The sequence below is a fragment of the Anabrus simplex genome, chromosome 1, assembly GCF_040414725.1.
Source record: "Anabrus simplex isolate iqAnaSimp1 chromosome 1, ASM4041472v1, whole genome shotgun sequence".
NCBI lineage: Eukaryota > Metazoa > Arthropoda > Insecta > Orthoptera > Tettigoniidae > Anabrus > Anabrus simplex.
In genome coordinates, this window is record NC_090265.1 from 1607045100 (window position 1) to 1607071765 (window position 26666).

The window sequence follows — 26666 nt, forward strand, 5'->3', positions numbered from 1 at the left end:
GTATGTATGTATGTATGTATGTATGTATGTATGTATGTATGTATAATTTTTGTCCACCTAGAACAACTGTATCTGGCCAAATTATAATGGCAAATATAGTGATTTGCCACTATTTTACTATGGTCTCCACAGACATGTGCCCTTAAGGCCCTCATGTGGATTATTTCGATCAGGATTCTCCCGGAATGGATTATATAACTGTGTATATTTCAAATAAGGATGAATGGCGTTTAAGTGTTAGCATTATTATTATTATTATTATTATTATTATTAATTAATTAATTAATCATACCATCACGTTGTATATGTGGCGTGTGTAAATTTAAGTGTTGCGACGACGATGATCGGTGATGTCTTGTCATTATTCTAGTGTGGAGGCGAATTGTATGTCATTTATGTCAGCGCGTGGGACGTTAAAATGTGTTTAAAATATTTAAAAGTGATATCAAATATTGCAAAGAAAATCAATGAAATAATGTTCGAGCCGGCGGAAGTTACAATAATAACGATAAAATAACCGTTATGAGTGTGATAAAGTCAAATATCCAGGTATCCAACAATATTATTATTAATAATAATAATAATAATAATAATAATAATAATAATAATAATAATAATAATAATAATAATAATAATAATGTTCACGTAAGGATAAAATGTGAGATGATGATAAATTATGCATTCAGCAGTAATGTCAAATGAGATTTGCGGTTTATATCGAAATCCAGTGAAATATGATAAAGTTGGCATTTTGAGGAAACATAAATTTTGTGACACCGCGTATTTGTGATACAGAAAATCGCGGTATGCTATTTTGCTCCTGAGGTAAGGAAAATTTTCGAGAAGTTAATTGTGAGGTCATTATAAAGTTGTTTGGTCATGGGATCGCCTGTATTTAAAAAAGTGTCAAGCAAGAAGGGAATGTATTTTAATGGAAATGAAATATTATGAGAATAGTTGGGAAAATGTTAAAGGCAGAGTAAGCCTATATTTTATGAGTGATGTAGAATAAGCAGGATGCCGAGGATAAGACGCCCTGTATTTAGACGGAGAGTAATGTTTGTGACATGGTATATAGGTTGAACTCTAATATTTCTGAGCCAGGCTCTATGTGAGGAGCGAAGTCCTGTAGCAATCTAGAACGATTGATGAGTGTAAAGAGTTCTCAAAAACAAGTGAGCGCGTTGAAATGCCTATTTTAAGTACAAGTTGATGTTATCTCATAATTATAATTTTATGTAAGACCGTAGGTAACGGCAATTAAGTTAAGGGGACGGTTCTATTTGATACAAGCGAAGTACATTTTTGTGCTAGCCGATTTCACGAACAAAATACATTCTGACACGATCAAGATAATACTTAATTGTTGTAAATTGAATTCTGTTCTGTATCTTTACGAGACGAAAATATAGCTGACTGGAAACATTTCGGGTGTGAAAATAAATTTCACTACAATGAGAGTTTAGCTTGCGTAGATCGATGGGAAGTTACTTCACTGGACAGTTGACGGTGATACATGTTTGGAGTGATGACGTGGTAGGTCAGATGGAACCTCACACTTGTGCCGTGAATATCGTGATGGTAGTGATTGTTTTCAGTGATATTACGTAATAGCAAACGAGAGTCGAGTTTATTTTTATTTAGCTAACTTCACTGCATGTGTTGAGATTGTATTGAGGAATAGATTAATCTATTCGGGCATGTTTAATTACGATTTCACGCTTTATTGTAGGAAATAGACACAGTAATATTTCCAGGTTCGAGTTCATTTTTGTAGCGAATTTCGCTTCATGTGTTAGAGTTTCAACGAGGATCAGATTTGAATATCCGGAGATTGTGTTAAAAGTTTCGATTTCGCCTGGCAGTATGAATGATGTGTAGATACCATAACGTTGGCTCAACTATAAATTTAGGATGCCGCGTGTATTATTTAACTTAAGGTTGAGTAAACACAGTAACGTTGACTCAACGACAGGATTAAGACGTCGTCTCTACATATTCAAGCCATATGTTAGGCATCTTTTTTGCGAATCGACTTGAACGATTTTAGTGTTTGCAGTACTGGATACGAATGTGAAATATATTAACAGGTACTATTTAGGCCATGTTTCGGCATAATTCTTATTAGCCAGAAGGTGCTCCCATAATAGCATTGCATCAGCAGTGGCATAAATGTAAGCATTGTCCCACGTGGAAACCTGGCTAATGGAGACTGATCCTTACTGCTAGCCACGTGTGTTCAAGTTCGATGAACTTTCGTTTCCTGTTTGCTTATCTTTACTTTAAGATTATCCGGCTCCCTGGCTAAATGGTTAGCGTGCTGGCCTTTGGTCACAGGGGTGCCGGGCTCGATTACCGTCAGGGTCGGGAATTTTAATCATAATTGTTTAATTATCAAATCGAAAGACCTGCATCTGGCGAGCCGAACTTGTCCTCGGACACTCCCGGCACTAAAAGCCATACGCCATTTCATTGTTTTACTTTAAGATTTATTACTCGGGTGTTCGATATATTATGATAATGCCGTGTGTTGACACTTAGTTAATTTTTGTAGGATTTTCACTACGAATGAGGTTTCGATTCGTCAGCTATTAATGTATTTTATTTTCATTTTTCGTATTCAAATTATTTATGAGAGACGTTGATCTACCGATCACTTGCAGTTTAGTTTAATGGGACAAGTGTAGGTAGACAGATAGTAATTGCAATTGTAGTTATAGAAAATTGGAAAATTTTCCCGTTTTGTTTATTATTGTGGACTTGTATTTTAACAAATTTAATTCAGCCTTCCACCCATTTTATTTCCACACAACTCACTAGATACCCCTCCATGGAAAACTCATTTGCCTCCAGTCAACTGGGAATTGAACAACAATCTTAAAGCTCAAACTGACACAGCAAAATTCCAACAGTTATTTAATGAAATTTGTAATAGATACTCATCATATAGTGCAATTGATACTGATGGATCAAAATTCAATGAGAGAAATGGTTGTGCAGTGAAATATAAAGACTATAGTAAGCTATACAGATTACCAGATCTTTTCACAGTGTTTACAAGTGAACTGTATGCTCTTAAACAGGCCATGATTCATATTTCAAAAGCAAGCTGGAATAACTCATTCATAATATTCTCTGATTCCAAAAGTGCATTAACTTCAATACAAAATCCATCAACAACACACCTACTTGTTAAAGAAATTCAAATGCTGTACCACAAGATCAAGATTGCAGGAAAAAATGTTATTTTTATGTGGATACCATCTCACAGAGGAATACCAGGCAATGAATCAGCTGATCAAGCAGCAAAAGAAGCTACTAGTCTTCCAATCAACGACCGTCAAATTGCCACGCCACATTCTGATATCATCGCTTATATCAAAATCAAACTACACGAACAATGGAAAATGAACTGGCTTAAAACTTCCACTAGCAACCTCCAAAAAATTAAAATGATATCTACGAGAACATATCCTCTCCAAAACCTCACCAGACATGAACAAGTCTTAATCTCCCGACTAAGGATAGGACATACGAAGATCACCCACAACTATCTCCTAGAAAAGAAACAACCTCCCACCTGCAGCAAATGTAACTGCTCTCTCACTGTCAAGCATATCATCTCAGAATGTCAACTGTATGACCATTGGCGCCAACACCACAACATACCTAAAGAAATGGAACTGACACTGTCTTCTCCAGCACTGAGTCATCAAGTCATCAACTTCCTCAAAGACACTGGCTTGCACTCCAAAATGTAATTACATTATACTTATTTTTTCTTTACATTTTTATAATTACAATATTATTATTATTATTATTACCATTATTCTGTAATCATATGTAAGAGTCGCGATAAGACCTTGGAGTTAAAGCGACTATAAACAACCCTAATAAAAATTTTTTTTAAAAATTTAACGATGTAACTGTTTCATAACCTGAAAATTGGCTTAGTAAGAACATTTTATAGTGATTTATCTCTTTCCTTTAATGTCAGTGTTTGGCGTTTCTTCTAGATGCATAATGAATTAATGTTTCCTGCATTTCGCAGTTTTATTCCTTCAGAACGATGTAACGTAAGATCCGATCGGATCATGTGTTGTTGGTTCCTTGTTACCATCTCTTTGGGGTGATGCATGTTCAGCATCGGGATTCCTCTGTAACTTAAGGGTGTCACGAGATGACAATACAGGTTGGAAATTTAGTTTTGATTCTGGCAATTGCTGTTAACTGGTAATGAACAACATACTTTCAAGTAATATTTCGCAACCTATCCAAAGCAACTGATAGTTAGTGGATTTGGTTCGATTAAGGATCCATTCAGGGGGTGTTCCAACATCCGTTAGGATAGTCGACTGGTGGTTAACCTTAATTAAATGTAAATCTTGAATTCTACTTTCTGAAGGTCAGATTTTCCACGGATCGTGTTGATGTACTCTCGGTTATCGTTTGGATTAATGGTTACCGATTTTCAAGTTTATACTCGTTTTCTGGTTTTTGCTGTCCACGAATTTCACACTACGTTTTCATTATTTGAAAGACAATAATAAATAATTTCACTGACCTGAACTGGCATATGGCTTTTAGGGCCAGGAGTGTGCGAGGACATGTTCCGGTCGCCAGGTGCAGGTCTTTTGATTTGACGGCCGTAGGCGACCTGGGCGTCGTGATGAGGATGAAATGACGATGAAGACGACATACACACCCAGGTCCCGTACCAGCGAAATTAACCAATCATGATTAAAATCCCGACCCTGCCGGGAATCGAACCCGGGACCCCTGTGACCAAAGGCCAACACGCTAACCATTTAGCCACGGAGCCGGAAAACAATTTCAATAAATCTCTACCACTCACGTTATAATCTGTGACTGCGTTTAATCATGTTGTGAAAATTTTAAGTGACGTTGCTTGCCTATTTAGTAAATAAATTATCATGATTTACATTTTTCCTCCTCGTTTGAAGTAGTTATGCTTTCCTCTGAACCCTATCGTTTGGTCGATGAAGTGACAGAAAAAAAAAAAAAAAAAAAAAGCTCGCAAAGACGCCAAGATCCAAGGGTACGATATTGCTCTACTGAAACAGCCGAATCAGACGACCGACGATATAATGGTAAGTTCAATGGTTCAATATATATAGAGACGCCATAAATTATTAAACAACATTTATGAAAATGTTAATAACAATTTTAGATTTTTTCCTACAAAATAACACTTTGCCTACCAAATATCACGATTGCAGTCTACTCTGTAGCTACATGCTGTGGGTAGTATCTGTAAAATTATCATTCATATCACACAAGTAGTTTCCGAGTTTACCCTTCTCAGATCTTGGAGTAATTTTGCAGTCTTAAAAACATCGCAAGAAATAAATTCTCATAAAAAATTAACCATGAACTTTTACCAATAACTAATAATATAACAACAATCTACAATGTTCATTCATTGCACATAATAACTTTTGTCCACCTAGAACAACTGTATCTGGCCAAATTATGATGGCAAATATAGTGATTTGCCACTATTTTACTATGGTCACCACAGACATGTGCCCTTAAGGCCCTCATGTGGATCATTTCGACCAGGATTCCCCGGGAATGGGTTATATAACTGTGTATGTTTCAAATAAGGATGAATAGCGTTTAAGTGTTAGCATTATGTGTACAATTGCTATAATTCTAGGGAATTTAAGAAGCTAAAATTCAATGATATATTGAAAGACCTTCGTAGATTTAACAACTGTTTAAATCACAGGAATTGGACTGGTCTTGCATGTTACAAAAGTATTATATCCGTAACATTTCGGGTAACGTGTTAAATTCTAATTAGTTACCGCGTTGTAAATGGCTGTTATCTTAATCTGTCAGCCACGAGGTTAAATTGTTTCCCTTGTTATATTTTATTTAGTCTATCATATTATCACATCTAGAAACGCAGTGAAAGGTAGATAAATTGTTTTTAATCCGTGTTACAAGAACAGAGAACGCTTTATCACCGCATGAGATCATTTACTTGAATATATATTATTTTCAACAGTCTCGCTCTTTATCTGTATGGTCAGCTCAGGGGAGCCCAGGTTCGATTCCCAGTCGGTCTGCAGATTTTAATAATTTTTCCCGCTCTCTTGGAGACTGGGTGTCTGTGTTCGTTTTAATACACTTCCTTTCGTCTACATTCATCAAACCACACTGTCAGTCATCACAGTAACTCACAATGGTTAATCATTTCCTCCACATATGGTTGGCGAGAGGAAGGGCAACCGGCTGTAAAACTGAACCAAATCCACACCAAGTTCTGACCGCAATAAATTTGGAGAAAAGCCATGGAAGAAGATAACATAATTTTAACAGCATTCTTAGTCTCTGTTCGGGAAATTTTTGTAAGCAACTTTAGTGATAGATTGGGTACAATGTATGATTAAATAAGGAACGTTAGAATTTAAAAGGTCCCCAACTACTGCAGCGTGTTTCTGATATGTAAAGACATATCTTTTCATTTGTTTATTCTACCGAAACTGATTTTCAATAAATACATCTATAAACTGCTTGGAAAAGAAGGCACACGGTAAGTGAGTCATACCTGAAAATAAACGTCAGATCCGTGTCGGTAGATTTACCGGCACGTAAAAAAAACTCCCGCGGACGAAAATTCCGGCATGTTGACGTCTCCGAAAATCTTAAAAGTAGCTCGTGGAAAGTAAAAAACATTATTACTGAAAAATAAATAACTTAATTTTATTATGTCTGCTACCATATGTTTTCTTTTTCAGATAGTTTATATATGTATTTATTAAAAGTTAGTTTCGGAAGACTGAAGAACCTAGCAGTTACCCAGAGTTAACTGGAGCAGCTATCAGTTCAGTTGGTCCGGGTTCGTATTACAACTCTGCCACGTAATTAAGGCTAGTTAGAAGATTTCATACTCTGGGAACTCATGCTTTCTCATTTTAAATGCAGGTGAAGCTTACGAGCCTAAGCCCCAGCGCCCACTGGTTATACATAACTGCAATAGCTCTATTGTAACGGAATTCTCAGACAATAAGTGCAATAGTCATCAAGATGACCGAAGCCATTTACATCTAAAATTCACAGAATTATTTTCCAAGCCAACCTTCCTGGCACGCTCGTTTCGTTGATGTCATTACGTTCCTAAAACAGCGGAATCGAGGGTGTTTTAACATATTTCTGTGGCTTGGTTCTAAAAGGGCCAATGTCATATTTTATCGAAATTGAGATATTAACTGATACAAACGCGTTTTATCCTGGCTTGCAACATGTTAAAAGGGCCAATGTCTCTGTTAAGTAGTAAACGAACAGTTAATGTTTAATTAAATAAGCCCTTGCCAATAATGTTAGATTACCGATAAAGATTAGAGACCTGGCAATTTTTAAAGAATACGATAGAAAAGAATAGCGTTTAATAAGGCGACTTCCACAAAGAAAGTATAAAACTATTTAAAGTTAGTTGTTGAAAAAAAATGGAAAACTATAAGCAAAACGGCAAATGTTCATAGCTCAAAAACAGGTTTTTTGACATTGGGGCTTTTAGAACCAAGCCACAGATTTATGCCCTCTGGATTTGTTAACGACTATTGGTTCCTAATGTTTTACTTGAAAGATGCCTAAAACATCCATTTTTCTTCTACTAGATCAACAAGTCTACTAACACTAGACTAGATCCTTGAGAATCCAGTGATAGCATCTCCATTATCATCATCACCATCATCACTATCATCATCAACATCACCATCATCAGTATCTAGTAATCAGTCCAAACACTGGTCTGTTGCCGTGAAATGTCAGTTGTGAAAATTTCAGGAGCGAACTTCATGACACATTGTCATTTCCAAATTGGATACAATTTGAATATAATTTCCTGGGAACTTACAATTCAATCAAATAATAAGCCACAGAATAATTTGACGCAAGCACGTGGTAGGCGAATGGTATTTTCTCTGGCGGCCGTGGTTCGTATCCTGGTCAAAATACGTAGGATTTTTGAAATGAAGAATCACCTTCACGTGGTTCGGATTCCACGTAATAATGGAGCTCCCGTGGGTTTGATCGTAATATATACCGTCACGTAAAATTACAATCTTACATTTTTTTGCAATCAGAGCCACGTATCATTCATAAGTGGGAAAAGATACTTTGAGATGGGGTATGTGTTTTCACTTCAGCGTGTACATTTTCTTCTTGAGTGCTGAAAATTTTCATTTCAGTATTTCTGAATGTTCCAGTTAATTTGCTTCGAGGTTTGAAGGTATGGCTACTCTATTTGGTGTTAGTAGGCCTGAAGTAGTATAATATATCATCACATAGTCTTTCAATTCTATAACAGATTGTAAGAGTGATACCACTAACAGCCCTTTACTACCCCGTCGTCAGCATAAGTCTTACCTCTGTCGGTGTGACGTAAAGCAAATCGTACCCAAAAAAAAAAAAAAAAAAGAACTCGGAGTCTGTTTATGACAGTTGAAGTGAAGTTATTATTATTATTATTACTACTACTTGAGCACTATTCAAGTTTGGAGATTTATAAGTGTTCTTGTCTTTGTTATAGACTCCTCTGTGGACATCCTGCGGCTCCTGAACGTATCTGCAGCGACTCCTGGAGTAAGCCTTGTGGTAGGTCCAGCTCCTGGTCTGCCCGCCTACAAGCTGCGGCCCAGTTACGGGCACGTCCAGGTCCCTAGCCCCTCAGCCATCACGGCAGCACTCACCAGCTCAGCTGGATTCACTCTTGTCTTTATCTATCGTCAGCATCGCAAGTCTGTTGGTGAGTTACTACTTACCTTCACTCCACAAACCAAATTGTCCGTAAAGAGTTTTCTGTGGACTATCATAAAATGCTCTTTTAGACAGTCAATTTTATAGCCAAAATATTATAGCTCTGCTTAAAATGAACAAGGAAATGTGTCTGAAAATGTTTTCTACCCTCTGAGTTATTATGAAGCACCATTCTGAGTACTTATTGTGAGAGTGGCGCTAGCCTGATAATTTTCAAGGCTAATTCAGTGGATCATTAGGATGTAGGATGACGTTTTAACTCTATCCTGAATAGTTTCAGCGAATACTCGACCGAGATGGTAAACGTCACTGTGGTACAGTCCAGCAAATATCTGGGTTCAAACAGAATGGTTGCTGGCGGAAAATTCAAACATGGAGTTAGAGGAAGGGGAAGGAAGATATTGGCGATGTCAGGTTACTATGATATTATCATGTGTCATTGCACTATTCTTAATCTGGAATGGAAACCTACAATGCTGAAATGAAATGGCGTATGGCTTTTAGTGCCGGGAGTGTCCGAGGACATGTTCGGCTCGCCAGGTGCAGGTCTTTTGATTTGACTCCCGTAGGCGACCTGCGCGACGTGATGAGGATGAAAATAGGAGAGGGGAGACAACACATACACCCAGCCCCTGTGCCAGCGAAATTAACCAACGGTGGTTAAAATTCCCGACCCTTTCGGGAATCGAACCCGGGACCCCTGTAGCCAAAGGCCAACACGCTAACCACTTAGCCATGGTGTCGGACACCTACAATGCTATTTTCTTACAATGGTATGAAAATAAAAAGTTAAAGAAACACTGAACTATACTACGATCAACCTGTGTGTGTGTGTCACTGAACTACTGTAGGCAGGGAGAGAAGGGGAGAGATACGTTCAGTGTACTGTTCGTCAGGCCTGTAAAGGCACACTTTACAAATCAGGTTCACGTTTATCTCTATTCCTTCCCTTTCACTTGTCACAGAGAACTGACCTTTGCTCACAGGTTTGTGTGCTGGAATTTGTTTCAAATCGTCAAGTGGCTGGTGCTGCCAAGAAATGTTAAGGAGAGAAAATTTTAAACTAGATAAATCGTCACAACTCTGGGTAACGGGCGAGTTGGCCGCGCGGTTATGGTCGCGCAGCTGTGAGAGCTTGTATCTGGGAAATAGTGGGTTCTAAGCCCTGAAGATGGTTTTCCGTGGTTTTCCATTTTCACACCAGGCAAATGCTGGGGCTGTACCTTAATTAAGGCCACGGCCGCTTCCTTCCCACTCCTAGGCCGTTCCTGTCCCATCGTCGCCATAAGACCTACCAGTGTCGGTGCGACGTAAAGCGAATAGCAAAAAAAAACTCTGTGTTTTGACTATAACCCACGGGTGTCGAAGCTTGCAGTGTAAGCGCAGTGCCTGTACGAGAAATACTTGTACACAAGAGCGCAGTTCTCTTCTCCTCACTCGCGTTGTACTTCCCCACGTTGCTGACTCAGGGCTGTGCACGTGTACCGTTGATAGTCTCCATTTACCTGTTTAGGTTTGCGGAACATTCAGCTGCATAGGCTGTGGCACGAGGATTGACACAGTAATTTGTTAGTTTGTGTTTATGTACTTCTGTATCAACATGATTGCTTGAGATGCTGCTTTTATCATAGCCTAAGGGGAGAATAAATGGCCATTTTGTTGAAAAAATATTATTTATAGATTTTTTTACACCAAAACATTATTTGTAATTTGCTGATTGATTTGGTGTATGACTTATTAAATTTTCTTGATTAGAAGTTATTTAATTTATTTTAATATAATTAGTTGCAAAGGGCATTTTTCAGGATTTCATAAACCATTTTTCAGTAAACACTTAATATCTCAAGAACCATAAGATCTATAAGGCTGTGGTTTGATTTAAATTCTAGTGGAAACCTTGCTGCACAAGTTGGTGGGACTGGCATAACACTTGTGTTCATTGTTTACATTGTGCGCGCGATATTCTTGGTATAATGTGCATATTTTTTAAATTCTTTGTGCTAGTGTGTTATTGATCTTGAGTACATTTGATCATGACAAGAGGAAAAGATGTCGTTTGCTAGACAATGCCATCAATCAACTATCAGAATACTATGGTCAAGCGATCAGAAGCAATAAAAATAACCTGGATGATATGAAAAAGGCTGCGTTGAGCATCTTTTCTTCCATACAATATCAACAGATGACAAGCCAATCCACAACCTTTGTTCTGGCGAGTGGTGTAAATACAAAAAAAGGTAAAGCAGCTGGAACTTTAGATAAGTTTACCCAAAATAACTCTATAATTGAGGGTGTTATGTTGGCTATAAATCCAGTTTATAGAGGTTTGGCAAATCCAGATCTACTGAAGAAATGTCTGACAGGGAAAACACAAAATGTAGAGTCATTCAACAATGTAGTGTGAACAAGAGTACCAAAACTGTATTTGTGGGGTACAATATATTGAAACTTGGTATGTATGATGCTGTCATCACATTTAATGATGGCAATACCGGTAGACTGAAAGTCTTGGAGGAGCTGGGTGTGAAGACTGGTTGGAATACACGAGCCATACTGAAGAAACTCGGCAAAGAGCGAGTCGACAAGGCAGAGCTACAGGCCCAAAAGTTGTCCAAGGAGGCAAGATCGCTGAGGAAGAAGAAGAGGATACACTCGAACATTGTAGGAGATGATGAAGACTACACTGCTGGAAATTTTTTACTGTTGTTTCCATTGAAAAGTGACTTACACTCTAAATAAATTGCTAATTGCAATTTCTGAAAAACTGTTTTTTCTTGACAAATGAAGATAGACTCTTATTTTTTTCGCTATTCATGTATAATACACTTGTAATACCATATTTCTAGAATGATAGAGATAGCTTGTATATTTGAAGAAAAATTCATAAATATTTGACAAAAAAGGTGTAAAAAATATAACAGACAAAACAATTTCTGTCCCAACTCCTAGAATATGTACTTCAATGAAACTAGAAGAATAAGTATATAAAGCATGTATATATAATGTGCAAAAATTTCATTATGTTTCATAAAGTAGTTTTTGAGAAAATGGGTCATGAAGTTAGCAAATTTAACATTAGCGGGATAGGCCATTCATTCATACTCCCCTTAAAGCATATAACTTATTTTTAAATAATTTCCGATGAGCTGAAAGGTTGAAATTTTCACACAATATCAAAAACGTTATTAAATTAGAAAACATAATTTTAAAAATTTTGAACTTTTTATCCCTGATCGGTTACTTGACTCTCTTGATGTAAACGTCACATCCTTACGTTTTGTTTGAGAAGCGATATGGTAGCAGCATAGTATTCGGTATTATTTTGCTTCATAAATGCTCACGGGAGAGTTGAGCATGTTAATACCTTAAAATACAAATGCCTTTTATTTTGTAGTTAATGCTTATGGCAACCTTTAAGGTAATTAATTATTTTCCTGGTACACGATGATTACAAAGAATGTTGTTTCGCGCACTTATGTAAACGATGCGGTGAACACATTTAATTATGTACGTGCTTATATGAAAGGAGAATATATCGTCGCTGCCGGGACAAAACCTCCTATTTTAAATATTTTGCTTAGAACTTTGGCCGGTAAGGTTCTGTCATCTAAGGTGCAATATTGTGTGAATTTTGTCAAGGCATTCTCGCTCTTCATAATGTATGTGCTGCGGGTCAGTATATCTCCAAAAGTATTATCACATAGGAGGTTTTGTCCCGGCAACGACGATATACGTGTATTATATGGAGTACCGGAGTTATGAACGTATAATTTACACTCTTCCAGGCTTGCGCTATCTGATAATGCCCTGGACTAGCGCTCGTAACAGCTGTTTCTCGTGCATGCAGAGTTGTCACTCAGCTCGTGACGATGATATGCCTGATATAACTGGACAGCCATCCTCTTTTAACGCTAATGAGAAGAAAATTGAAAAGATCCTGGAGAATATCGTTAAAAGGAAGGGAAGGACGAGTTACTCTCACGAGAGTAAATGAATGCTGCTCAAGTCTTCAGTCCAGGATTAACATCCGTGGACGTGTCAGGAATCAAACTTCCGGCCTCCAGACAAGAGAAAGACGCAATACCCCTACACCCTGGAGCTGGCTTCACCCAATTCTGTCACCAGTTAATTACAAACAAACCAACGGCATAGCTTACAGGCAGCTATTTAACGTACATATCTACGGTACGCGAGCAATACCCCGTATCCCACAATGATGCTCTTCTGATGTCCGACTCATTGGCTGAATGGTCAGCGTTCTGACCTTCGGTTCAGAGGGTCCCGGGTTTGATTCCCGGCCGGGTCGGGGATTTAATCTTCATTGGATACTTCCAATGGCTCGAGGGCTGGGTGTTTGTGCTGTCCCCAACATCCCTGCAACTCACACACCACACATAACACTATCCTCCACCACAATAACACGCAGTTACCTACAAATGGCAGATGCCGCCCGCCCTCATCGGAGGATCTGCCTTACAAGGGCTGCACTCGGCTAGAAATAGCCACACGAAATTATGATGATTATTACTATTATGCTCTTCCGATATGTTAATCTACTTAAAACTAGTCACGCCTCCCAGCCACACATGGATATGCAGTCCATCACAACAACGTTCGTTGTGTTGATTTTCCCATGGTGAAGGCTAAAGGAACGTGAACCATAAATGCATTATACTGTAGGAGAGCGTAAATATTTCATAAAATAAGCATTCCTACATTACGGTACAATAAGTTTCATTTTCCATTATACAGTGGCCTATGAACGTAACGACCATTGTTCTGAGGACTTGCATATTCATATGTGGCTGGGAGGCGTGATCAGTCTTAGGGAAGGAAACAGATTGGAAGAACATTGTGGGGTACGAGGTATTGCTCGTGCACCGTCGATATTTAGCCGTGTACTAGATGAAGAGATTCCATCTCTCCTTGTCTTCCTCCCCTCTTACCCCATTCCACGAAAAAACGGCTTTTACGACGCAGCATATGCTTTTCTGTCTCAACTTGCTACATGCCATTAAGTTTCAGTACAAATCTCAGATTACCATATTTCACTGCAGTCAGTGGAGGATCCCACGGAGGTCTTTTTGTCCATAAACTTTACCTTCATGTTCAATGTAATAGTACATATTATTTCCAAGCAATGAAAGTATGGATATGGAGAGATAAGAGAGCTCTAACGTTATGGTTTGAAGAGCGCGTCGACAGGACAATCGCCAGTTATATCCCCTTTGTGAAATATTTCACGCTGTTATTGTATGTAACCTAACTAATTTAATTGAGAGCACTTCATGTGTGTGTGCTGTGTTCTCGATTAGATTTAATTGAATTTCACATGATGAAGTTTTTTCACAGTTGATTAACCTCCACGGCTAATAAATGACCCTCAATGTAGCATTTTATTTAAATTGTTAATTAATTCTAGTGGGCTCTTTTTCCTTTTTGGCAACGTGGTTCACCCTAATTTATAGCAGATTTTAATCAAATGTGACGGTAAAATTTAATCCTACAACCGGTGTTTGCTTAAACCTACACAGTTGGATGTATTGACGATCGTCCTGCCCCCAGCTCACAGGCTTCACCCTACATGTGATATCTGGTCTTGCACGAGTGTTGTCTAGAGTAGGGCTACAATGAAGAAGCCGGAACAAGGACCGCATAGTTCGACATCATAAAAATGAGCAGGATACAAAATAAGCTGGATAAGATTATAAAATTTCGAAAAAGTAACTTTCATCTACGTCGAGTATCAAGCAAAATGGTAACAAAATAGGAAACTTTGTTCTTTTAGTCCCCCCCTTCCTGTCTGTTCACGCATAGGCTTACACTTGCTTGAGCTCTAGTGTTTATTACAGAAAAACTCAACAACTGGCATTACTTACCACTGGTATCTAGGTAACATATCGTCGCTCCTATGTCAAAACCGCGAATGTGACAATGCTCTTTCTATCCATTATTTCCCTTAAAACTGGTCACGCCTCCCAGCAACATATTGATATGCAGTCCATCAGAACAAATTTCGTTGAGTTCATTTTCCTATGCTAATGTGTAAAGAAAAAAAAACACACCTTACTTTACCGTACTGAAAGAATGTATGTTTGCATGACATATTTACCCGTTCCTATAGTATGAAGTATTTAAGGTTCATTTTCCTTTACACATCCGCATAGTAAAATGAACTGAACGCAAATTATTCTGATTGACTGAATATTAGTATGTAGCTGGCTGGTGTGATCAGTCTTAAGGGTCCTTCAGCGGGCTCTTCGGTTATAAGTACTTTGCCCTACGAATGGATAGGAGGAGCATTGTAACATTCGCCGTTTTAACATCGGAGCGACGATATTTTATCACAGGCCTATAGATGACCTGCTAAGAGACTAAATACTGTTGAGCCGGGCTTAGTGGCTCAGACGGTTAAGGCGCTGGCCTTCTGACCCCGACTTGGCAGGTTCGATCCTGACTCAGTCCGGTGGTATTTGGAGGTGCTCAAATACGTCAACCTCGTGTCGGTAAATTTGCTGGCACGTAAAAGAACTCCTGCGGGACTAAATTCCGGCACCTGGGCGTCTCCGAAAACCGAGTGGTACGTAAAACAAATAACATTATTATTATTATTATTATTATTATTATTATTATTATTATTATTAAATACTGTTGAAACGAAAGAGTTATTTTTATGTGCGAAGTACAATAAGTCTACATGCAATACACGATTTCTTAGTATCAACATCCGTATCGCTTAACAACATCGTTGCTAGTTTGAACTACTGTATACGATTGCGGAACGACAGTCAGGTAGAATATATTTTGAAGTTATATCCTAACATTCTTAACCTTATTTCCATTGAGTTTTAACGTAATGTGATGTAAAAGACTAGATACATATGGTGAGTAAAGAGTAGTTGCTGTTTTGTTTTTAAACGAAGGAATTTCTGACCATAGTGCTCGCTATGGCAGAAGAACGGCACTTCATTGCTCTTACGGTCAATGCTACTGCAATGCACTGGTGGAAAAAGTGAAACGAAACAGGACTGCTCCTTTTCCATTACTACTGCGCATCGAAGGAGAGAGCATTTCCTCCAGGAACACACATCTTCGTTATAGACTGTTTTTGCCTTTCAGGGTTCAGACTGCAACCCTCTGTGAAGTTGCTAAACGCTTCCACAATCCTCTATTTGTAACTATCTCGGTGGTCTACTTCAGTTCCGTAACTCTTATCCTTAAATCATTAGAAACTGAGTCTGACCAGCGCCGTCTTTGTCTCCCTCTACATCTCTTACCCTCTATGACTGAGTCCACCATTCTCCTACATAACCTATACTCCTCCAATCGTTTCACGAGCACACCACCGAAGCCGGTTTATGTGTGCAGGTTAATCAGGCGAGGTCATTCCTTTATATCCTAATTCCGAGTATCCTCCTGCCATTGTCCCCACCTGTTTGTAACAATGATCATTTCTACCACATTCATGTATGTTACATTAAATTACGAAGAAGATATTCTGAGTCCACTCAGTGTTCACTCACGTACAGCAAAGCTGATCTGAAAACCCACCAGTATAAAGATAGTTTCGTCCGGGAGCTGACTTATTTCTTACAGAATACTATTGATTGCAATTGCGAGCTCACTGCTTTGGCTTTACTGCACCTTGGTTCAGTGTCACTTGCTATATTACCATCCTGGGAGAATATATATCCTAAATACTTGTAATTATATACGTAGCTGGATCAAAAGGTTAGTTGCATTAACGCGCCGCAGCAGCGCGCTGTGTGTCGCAAACGTGGGCACAGCGGAGAAAGGGACAGACACTGCCCACACGTCTGTTAGGCAGGTCGCTGTGATGTCTCGTCTAGTATTGTGTGAATAGCGGCCAAATGCAATGGCGCGTCAACTGGACGTTCACTCCAAATATGAGGTGTGTGCGACAATCCGATTCCTATGGGCCAAAAGGAAGAATTGCACAGACATTCATCGTGAAATTAGTGCTGTGTATGGGGAGCGGGCCATTTCCCGGCAAGGTATCGTGAAGTGGTGTCAGTATTTCGAAGCCGGACGCACGGATATCACGGACAACCATCGCGAAGGCAAGCCTGCAACGTCCAGAACCCGTGCAAAGGTCAACAGTGTGAATGCGATCATTAGACAGAACCGGCACATTAAACTGAGAGAAATCGCGACGTAGCTGAACATGTCGTATAGCAGTGTGTTCGCCATTGTTCACGAGGACCTTGGATATCGTAAGCTGTGTCAAAGATGGGTCCCACGTCTTCTCACCGATGAACACAAGGGACAACGTTTCCAATCCTCCCTGGCAGTTTTGCAACGCTATGCCGCAGACGGCAACGGGTTTCTGCGGCAAATCATCACAGGCGGCGGAACGTGGGTCCACCACTTCAGCCCCGAAACGAAGCGAACACCAATGGAATGGGTGCACCCATCACCACCACAACGAAAGAAGGCCAAGGTTCAACCTTCAGCCAGTAAGGTTATGGCGACAGTGTTCTTTGACATGGAGGGTTTGCTGCACGTGGAATTCATGCCGAAAGGAACGATGGTCAACGCGGCGTCGTATTGTCAAAAGTTGCACCGGTTGCGTAAAGCGATTAAAGAGAAGCGCCGGGGGAAATTGAGCGCCGGTATGATTTTGTTGCACGAGAACACAACACCTCACAAGGCCCGCCAAACGAGAGAACTGCTGCAGCGTTTCAAGCGGGAGGTCTGACAACATCCACCCTACAGTCCCGACCTAGCGCCATGTGACTTTCATCTGTTCGGTAAGCTCAAAACGGAGCTCGGTGGTCGACGTTTCCAGACCGATGAGGAGGTGAAGGCCGCTGTCTCCGAGTGGTTGCAGAATGCTGGAGGAAATTTCTATGCATCCGGCATCGACAAGTTGGTTGTGCGTTCGCAGAAATGTTTGGAGTCTCTTGGAAACTATGTGGAAAAGTGACGTTACAGTGTATGTCGTTATAGTCATGTTGCTGTTGTACAGGTGGTGTAATAAATGGCCATAAGTGGGAAGTGCAACTTATTTTCTGATCTGCCTTCGTATCTGTTCCACTGTTCCAGTTTTGTGTTCCCAGTCTGGCATTCAATTCTCTTAGGTTTCTTCCCGATTGACATCACTTTAGTCTTGGACAGTAAAAGAACGAAATGGGCCGAATAGGGGGAACTGTCTTTCAGCGGGTTCTTCAATCATAAGTACTTTGCCCTACGAATCGGAAGATCTTTGACAATGATGGATCATTGTCACAAGGCAATGGGGCCCATCGGCAGGATCACTGGACGGTCATCATGTAAAAGGCCTACCTTGTCTTTCAACTGAAATAAAAAACAATATTGGAAGGGAAAAATTCAGTATGACAATTGTTTATACAGGATGAACTGAAATTCGCACACTCGGGTGTCGCAGCGCGATTCCTCACATGCCAGCAATAAAGAAAATGTCTCACAAAAGTTCGTCCTGCGAGTGTATCCGGCAGAAAAATTACGTTGAAGCGTGGTAATCTGGCAACACTTTAACCACAAAGTTTTGGGTTAGCATGCAGGAGGTTGAGGGGTCGATCCTGGGTTGAGGCATATGTTTTTTATTTCATAAATGTAGTCCAGGTGGTATGGTATCTGGCATCTTAATCGTCAACAGCGATTGCAGCGGATCCTCTCGAAACCATTTGCACTTACATACTACGATCCTAGAAATGGACGAACATTCGTTTTTATTGGTCAGCTTGCCGGGCTGAGTGGCTCAGATGGGTGAGGCGCTGGCCTTCTGACCCCAACTTGGCAGGTTCGAACCTGGCTCAGTCCGGTGGTATTTGAAGGTTCTCAAATACGTCAGCCTCTTGTCGGTAGATTTACTGGCACATAAAAGATCTCCTGCGGGACTAAATTCCTGCACCTCGGCGTCTCCGAAAACGGTAAAAGTAGTTAGTGGGACGAAAAGCAAATAACATTATTATTATTGTACCGGGCGGTACACCTCTACTCTGTTTATTTAAAAGTTGCGCCAGTTGAAACACCTCTTCTGGAGGAAGGTTGAACTTTATCTATTCTATTAATTCTCTACTTTCTCAGAAGATGTCACCACGTGGAAAATTTTGAGTTTTTGAACTGTGTCACTTTTGATGTGTTCTTGTTTCGCTTGAAGTAAGAAGTGTGAACTTTCTCTTCTAGAGGACACTACTGAAGAATTACAATAGTGCAACCTAGTGCGAAATCAAAGAACTATTTTGTTGGAGAAATTTTTATTTCAAAAGTTTGTTTCTTGTTAAATTTCTTTCTGTTATTGTTTAAGTTGGCTGTATACCCCTCTTTTTCCCCTTAGTTTGGATCTAGCCAATCCCGAATTTCTTTAATTAATTTTCCACCAATAATGTGTTTCTTTTTCCTCTATGTAGGGGTTTCTTTTCCCGAACCAATAAAGATTTTGTGGGAGGGTGTTTTATTTCCCCTAACGCCTAGAATCTTCCGCGAGAGGATATAAACTGCTGATTTTGGGGTCTCCGGGCCACTTCTGTTCCATCTTTCAGTGTATTAAGTACATAGCAGGAGGCGGGAAGCGCCTCTTTCCTCGGCAGCGATCTACTACCAGGTAATGGCCTATTAATATCTTCTTTTCTTGCTAGGTCGGCAGTTTAACTCTCGCGGCGGGTTCGAAGCGTTTTCCATCATGTAACCTTTTTCTAAAATGTAACTACTCTTTTCTTCTTTTTCTTGTAAAGTTACCTATTGGGATAGAGAGTGCTAACCCTCTCGAGCTCCCACTCACATTTGTTTTGAGGTGAACTTATTTTCTCAAACTTTTCTTCGTTTATGTAATGTAAAGTGTTCTTCTCTAAGTCACCTCTGTAGTATGGGATTATTCCTTGCGTTAGTGGCCCAGAGCCAGATTAGGTTTTAAAAGCAAAGTGTATTAGGAGTGCAAGTTCGCCTCCTCTCAAGTTGTATTTTAGAGGTCATGTATTAATCTTTTCTCACCTAATAGACCTCAGTAGGTTGGGTATTTTACCCCTGTGTATATGTCCTTTGAGGACAACTTGAAAGTTGAGTTTGGTGTGGCCTGGGAGAGGCTTAACTTTAAGAGCGAGTGGCTCTTTTCTAAAACTGAGAGTTGTATGCCTCGAGGAGGCTTTGCTGTGTAATTTGGAGCAAGGGCTCCAGGGTTTGAGTGGGGTCTTCTGCCCCTTTTTTTGAAATTGGTATATCGTAAAGTTGAGCTAGTTGCTCAAGAATTGTGTTTTCAGGGCTCGAAGCCCAAATTCTTTAATCCCTGTAATTGTACATTTCAAGTTGTATTTCGGCTACTAAGTACCTGTTCTATTTGTTGTTACCTAATTTTGAAAAGAAAATATAACCTTGTTAAATTTTAAAATTTAATTTCTCTTTAGTAGCTTGAGACCTATTCACCACCCAGCACCTTCTTTCATGCTTAACTACCACAAAAACTCGGTAACAAGTGGTAGCAGAGCGTGGTTGAATGGGTCTCAATTTAGCCCCTTTTGACGGCTAAACATTGCTTTGATTCGAACTCTAACAATTTTCTTAGTTGCTGGAATTTTTGAGTTTTTCAAAATTGTTCTGTCATCATGCCCGGCCCTCGCGATGTTCTCCTCCTTAACTACTTGCGTAAAGAGGAGTTGATATATGAGTTAACTATCAGAAACGTTCAATCTGGAGGCACGGTTGCAATAGACACTAACAAGCTTAGAGAGTCCCTTGATTTGCCCATTTCCATCCCCAATTTGGGAGAGAAAGAAATTGATGACTCTCTTTCCACGATTGTCGAGAATATTACTGGGCTAGCATCGGTAGTCAGCTTTTTTGATGAAAACGATCCGTCTCCTAATCAAATTAAGCGTGTGCAAGGCAGGCTGTATCACTTTGCAAATAGAGTTAATGATCTGTTGTCTCTAAAGGTGAATGACGTCCAGAGGAAGGACGCTAATACGCTCCTTGAAACTATTTCTGAATTGTCTAATAAGGTCACTCAATTGCTAACCGGCGAAGTTCCTCCCAAAACTGATCAACCCGCCACGGTGAATGTAGGTAACGAGGAAGAGCCTCCTCAGGGAGAAGTCAATAGGATAACCGTTGCTGCTCAAACTATCTCTGCCCCATCGAACAACGAATCTGAACGCCGTGCGTCATTGAGTAACATCCGCTCTGAATTAACTTCTTTGCCATTGAAACCTTTAACGACTATGTCACCTGGGTTCAGCAGCTTGCCTCATCCGTTGGCAATGTTGCTTAGAGGTATCTCTAAGTTTTCCGTCAACACCACCAGTGACGTAATTTCATTTTGAAGATTTCTAGTGGAATTTCAGGATCATGCCCTCGTGTTTTCTCTTTCCCCATGTCAAATTTTGCAAATTATCTATCCTTATGCTATTGGTGTTCTATCTGACAAAATAGTTAGAGCCATCGCTGAGCAATCTTCTATTGAGGATTTCCATGCCCATTTGCTAGCTAACTTCATCCCGGCTAGGGCCAGGTCCTCCCTTATTCAGAAATACTATTATCGGGTACAGCGCTTGGATGAAAACCTGGCAGACTTCATCCAAGATATTAAGTTTTATACTAGGGTGTTTGCTCTCCACTTCCCTGAGGATCAGATCGTGCAAGCTATTGTCGAAGGGATTTCACCACCCTACAGGTCATATTTGTGTTTCGCGGCGTGCCCGCAAACCTTCTCTGAACTGGAAGCATTAGCCGTCTCTGCGGAAGGAGTTAGGTATGCCGATTCCTTGCGTGTGGCGAAAGAACCCCCGCCTTCCTTTAGTAACACTCGGCCTCCACCTCGCCGACCAGTCAATCCCCGTAAATGTTATGCTTGTGGGTCGCCTGACCATCTGCGGAATAAGTGTCCTCTGATCAAGTCAAGTGGGACAAGGAATGGAGTAGGGTCATCACAAGGCTGTTTTAAGTGTGGGGCCTTCTCACATATCGCCAAGAATTGCCCAAACTCAAATAGCACCCCCTCCTGCTCAACTTCTGGTGCAAATTCCAGCTATTCCAATAATAAAAAGTGACTAGTGGCGTCGGCTGAGCCGACTAATCCATCTTCCCGAGACTTAGCCCCTAGTAAACAGGTTGTAAATGCAGAGAACGACCAGCCTTCAAATTCATCTTTTGAATGCCCTAAAGAGTGTCTTAGGATTGCGGCGGATACCCCCGCACCTGTTCCTTTTCTTAAGATTGAGTTAAATAACGAGCCTATAACAGCTCTCTTAGATTCAGGCAGTGTTTGTTCCATTATTTCGGCTGATTGGTATTCTAAATTGAAATCTGTTTGTAAACTCCCTGACTATGTCTCTTCTCCTGTTCAATATGTTTCGGCTAATTCATCTCCATTAGAAATTCTAGGTTCCTTACATGTCAAAATTCGGGTTTTTAAATTTACATGGAAGATCAAATTGTTTGTGGCCAAGCGTTTGTCTTGCCCCATCATATTGGGAGCGGACTTCATTTCTCACACTGGTCTTGTGCTCGATCTCCAGAGTAGGTCGTGCACATTCAAATTTGCGTCCAATTGTAGAATTCCCTTGTTAAAGTGTAATTCTGTATCATGTTCATCTGTTTCGCCTACCCAGGATGAGATGTTGTTAGACCTTAGACATCTACCTGAGGAGCAGGCTGATAGTATTCGGAAACTGTGTCAGTCGTTTCCCGAGGTGTTCTCTGATACTCTTGGTGTTACTGACCTTATTGAATACAAAATCGAGGTCACGGATTCGATTCCTGTTCGCTTTCCACCGTATAGACTATCTCCACCTAAAATGAAGGCTCTGAAAGAAATCATCGATCAGATGTTGAAGGATGGTATTATTAGGCCCTCTAAGTCAGCGTATTCTTCGCCTATTTTTCTAGTCCCGAAACCCCAAGGAGGCTTCAGGCCTGTCATTGATTACAGGGCTCTCAATCGGAAGGTGGTGTTGCAATCTGTGCCCCTTCCCGACCTTCATTCTTGCTTTTCATGGTTTCGTAAGGCCAAGTTCTTCACCATCTTGGACTTGAATCAGGCCTACAATCAAATTCCCCTTGCCGAAGAGTCTAAACATCTTACTGCGTTTGCCACGGACTGGAATTTATACGAATACAACCGCGTGCCTTTCGGGCTCCCCACGGGGGCAGCTGTGCTCACTAGGCTACTAGATAGGGTCTTTTCCGACATCAAATTTGAGTACTTATATCACTACTTGGATGATGTCGTCGTATTTTCCGAAACCTTTGAAAAACATCTAGATCATTTGCGAGAAGTTCTCAATCGCCTTCGTAAGGCTGGGTTAACTGTTAAGTTGTCCAAGGTTGCCTTTGCTAAGCCCTCTATGTCATTCCTAGGGCATATTGTGTCACCTGATGGTGTAGCAGTCGATCATTCTAGAACACAGGCCATCCGTGATTTTAAACCTCCTAAGGACATCAAAGGTATCGCTAGATTCATTGGTATGGTGAATTTCTTCAGGAAGTTTATTCCTAACTTCGCTAATAGAGCGGCGCCCTTAAACCTTCTTCGTAGGAAAGGCATCAAATTCGAGTGGGGACCTTCTCAACAAGCCGCTTTCGAAGATCTTAAATTAGCTCTCTGTAATGCCCCTGTACTTGCTATGCCTGATTTCTCGAAGAAATTCATCGTCCAAACGGACGCGTCGTCGTCAGCTGTAGCTGCAGTCCTTCTTCAAGAGACTGAACTAGGGAGGCGTCCCATCGCCTATGCATCTAGGACTCTATCGGTTCAAGAAGCCAAGTATTCCATCTATGAGCTCGAAGGGTTGGCAGTCTTATTCGCCTTAGAAAAGTTCCGTCTCTATCTGGAACACGTCAAATTCGATCTGGAGACAGATAATCAAGCCTTAAGCTGGGTCTTAGGTAGGCCGCGTCGTACAGGTCGTATAGCCCGTTGGGCCATCCGTATTTCTGCCTTCCAATTCGATGTACGGCATATCAGAGGTACTGAAAATGTTGTTGCCGATGGACTCAGCCGTATGTTTCATAACGACGTAGAGACCCACGAACCGGTCGACAGTTCATCACCTTCCGAGTCCATACTATCTGGTGTTAATGCCATCTTAACAGATGCTCCCATGCTTTTTAGGGATATTGAGAAATACCAACGTGAAGATCCGACGCTGGCTCCGATAATGGAAACCCTTTCTTCTGGGGAACATGCTGTCCCTTATGTTCTGAGGAATGGTGTTCTATGTTGCCCTTCGAGGCATGATAAGTTGATGAAAGTTGTTGTTCCAGCGGTTCTTGTACCTATGATCTTCAAATACTATCATGAGACCCCATTGGGGGGGCATCTTGGAATCTTTAAAACTCGTGAAAAGATTCGTGAAATGTTCATATGGAAAGGTATGGACGGTGAAATTCGGGAACTTGTAAAAGCTTGTAAATCTTGTTTGATCAGTAAACCCACCATGTCCACTAAAGTAGGCCTTTTGTCTTCTCATCAAGCGTCGCGCCCCATGGAACGCCTGTATATCGATTATGTGGGACCCTTCCCCCAGTCAAAGGGTAATGCCAACAAGTTCATCTTTGTGTGTGTAGATGGTTTTACAAGATTTTCCTGGTTATTTCCGACTAAGCTGGCTACCGCTCAGTCCACCATTACTTGCCTAAATTCTATTTTTGCTTCCTTTGGTCCGTGTCAATATATTGTATCTGATAATGCTAAGGCTTTTACATCAAATTTATTTCGTAAATTCCGTTTTGACTTGTCCATCTCTCATGTAACTACATCTGCTTATTATCCTCAACCATCTCTGGCTGAACGGGTTAACCGTAATCTCAGGTCCGCACTCATTGCCAATCATCATGAAGATCCTTCCAGGTGGGACACGTCCCTGCATTGGATAGCTTTTGCTTTGAATTCGGCGGTTCATGAATCTCACAAGTTTACTCCAGCTTCTTTAATGTTTAAGTTTGTTCCCAACTCGCCGCTCTCTAACCTCTGGTCTTTGAATGACATTCTACCCGAGACAATAGATCCGGATAACATTAAAGATCTTTGGAAGAAGGCTAAAGCCAATCTTAAAGTGTCTCATGAAAAGGTTAGGGAAAGGTATGATCGTGGACGGAGACCCACCACTTTGAAGGTAGGCGACCAGGTTATGGTCAAAAATTTTGTTCCCGCGGGCAAGCTTGCCCCCAGATTTCATGGGCCTTGTATCATTCTCGATTTTCTTACGCCGGTTACCTTATTGCTAAGTAATCCAGCCACCGAGAGGATATTTAGAGTTCACCTGTCCCAGGTGAAACCGGTGTAATTTCTGTGTTAACTTGCTCCATATTATTTTGAAAGGATATGAAGGTTATATTTTTTTTGAGTTTCACTTTTAAGGCATTCTGCCCCTTCTGTAATATTTTGGTTTTAGATGTAAGCCTTATGTAAAACCTGCCCCGACCCGTTAAACTGCCATCCTGTTCTTGCCACGGCCATTACCACGCTCCCGTCTCCTGCTCCACTCTACACAGTGGCTTAATGAATACCATGAATATCTGCACGCCGCTGGCCCCTCACTCTCTCTACAAGCCTGTACCCTCAAAGAAAATAATTGTCCAACACAATTCTGCCGCCTAGCTTTAATGTTTCAGCGCCCCCGCAGCCGCGCAGCGCCGTGCAGCGACTGGGGAGGGGGATGGGCCCCCTCCTCTCCAGCGAGGACGACATGTGCACGGCGAGCCGGAGCTCACCTCCCGGCCAAGGCTGATGTGCGGCGCACGACCTGCTACATGCCCGCAGCCTGTATCTGTTCACCGCGGGCGCGGCGTACTTCAACACCTCTGCTCCCCTCATAGTGCGGGCGAGCGGTATCTCAGGGTACTTAAGGGGTCCGAGCGGCCTCCGTTGGACGCAAGCTGCAACGGCCGGTCTGGCCATTCGACTCAACCTACATCAACTACATGGACAGTCACCATAAGCAATAATTACATTTGGGAATTTAACAACAATATTTGGTGGACATTGCAAAATTTTTCTTCACCTTTAAGTATTAAAAGTTTATCTTCAGAAATACAAATTCTACAAACATAAAAACTTTACTGCACCGGCAACAACAAAATTTTGAAATTGCAACCAACCAAATTACTAAAATCTTATAAATGCTTCCGCAATTAATCTTAATATCAACATCAAAACTTGGACCTTATTTTGGAAACAAAGCTTATGTTCTTCTGTGTTACCCCTTGGAGGAACTTTTGGGGGGGGAGGTCTGTACCGGGCGGTACACCTCTACTCTGTTTATTTAAAAGTTGCGCCAGTTGAAACACCTCTTCTGGAGGAAGGTTGAACTTTATCTATTCTATTAATTCTCTACTTTCTCAGAAGATGTCACCACGTGGAAAATTTTGAGTTTTTGAACTGTGTCACTTTTGATGTGTTCTTGTTTCGCTTGAAGTAAGAAGTGTGAACTTTCTCTTCTAGAGGACACTACTGAAGAATTACAATAGTGCAACCTAGTGCGAAATCAAAGAACTATTTTGTTGGAGAAATTTTTATTTCAAAAGTTTGTTTCTTGTTAAATTTCTTTCTGTTATTGTTTAAGTTGGCTGTATACCCCTCTTTTTCCCCTTAGTTTGGATCTAGCCAATCCCGAATTTCTTTAATTAATTTTCCACCAATAATGTGTTTCTTTTTCCTCTATGTAGGGGTTTCTTTTCCCGAACCAATAAAGATTTTGTGGGAGGGTGTTTTATTTCCCCTAACGCCTAGAATCTTCCGCGAGAGGATATAAACTGCTGATTTTGGGGTCTCCGGGCCACTTCTGTTCCATCTTTCAGTGTATTAAGTACATAGCAGGAGGCGGGAAGCGCCTCTTTCCTCGGCAGCGATCTACTACCAGGTAATGGCCTATTAATATCTTCTTTTCTTGCTAGGTCGGCAG

The 26666-nt window shown here is 40.7% G+C and overlaps 1 protein-coding gene across 1 annotated transcript in view; it reads left to right on the forward strand.

The window, feature by feature from the left end:
* Window positions 1-26666, forward strand: part of LOC136863054 (thrombospondin-2) — an 87206-nt gene that overhangs the window by 11491 nt on the left and 49049 nt on the right. The window contains exon 2 of the mRNA XM_068226347.1: window positions 8561-8776. Coding sequence (XP_068082448.1) covers window positions 8561-8776 — 216 coding nt within the window. The remainder of the gene's footprint in view (window positions 1-8560; window positions 8777-26666) is intronic.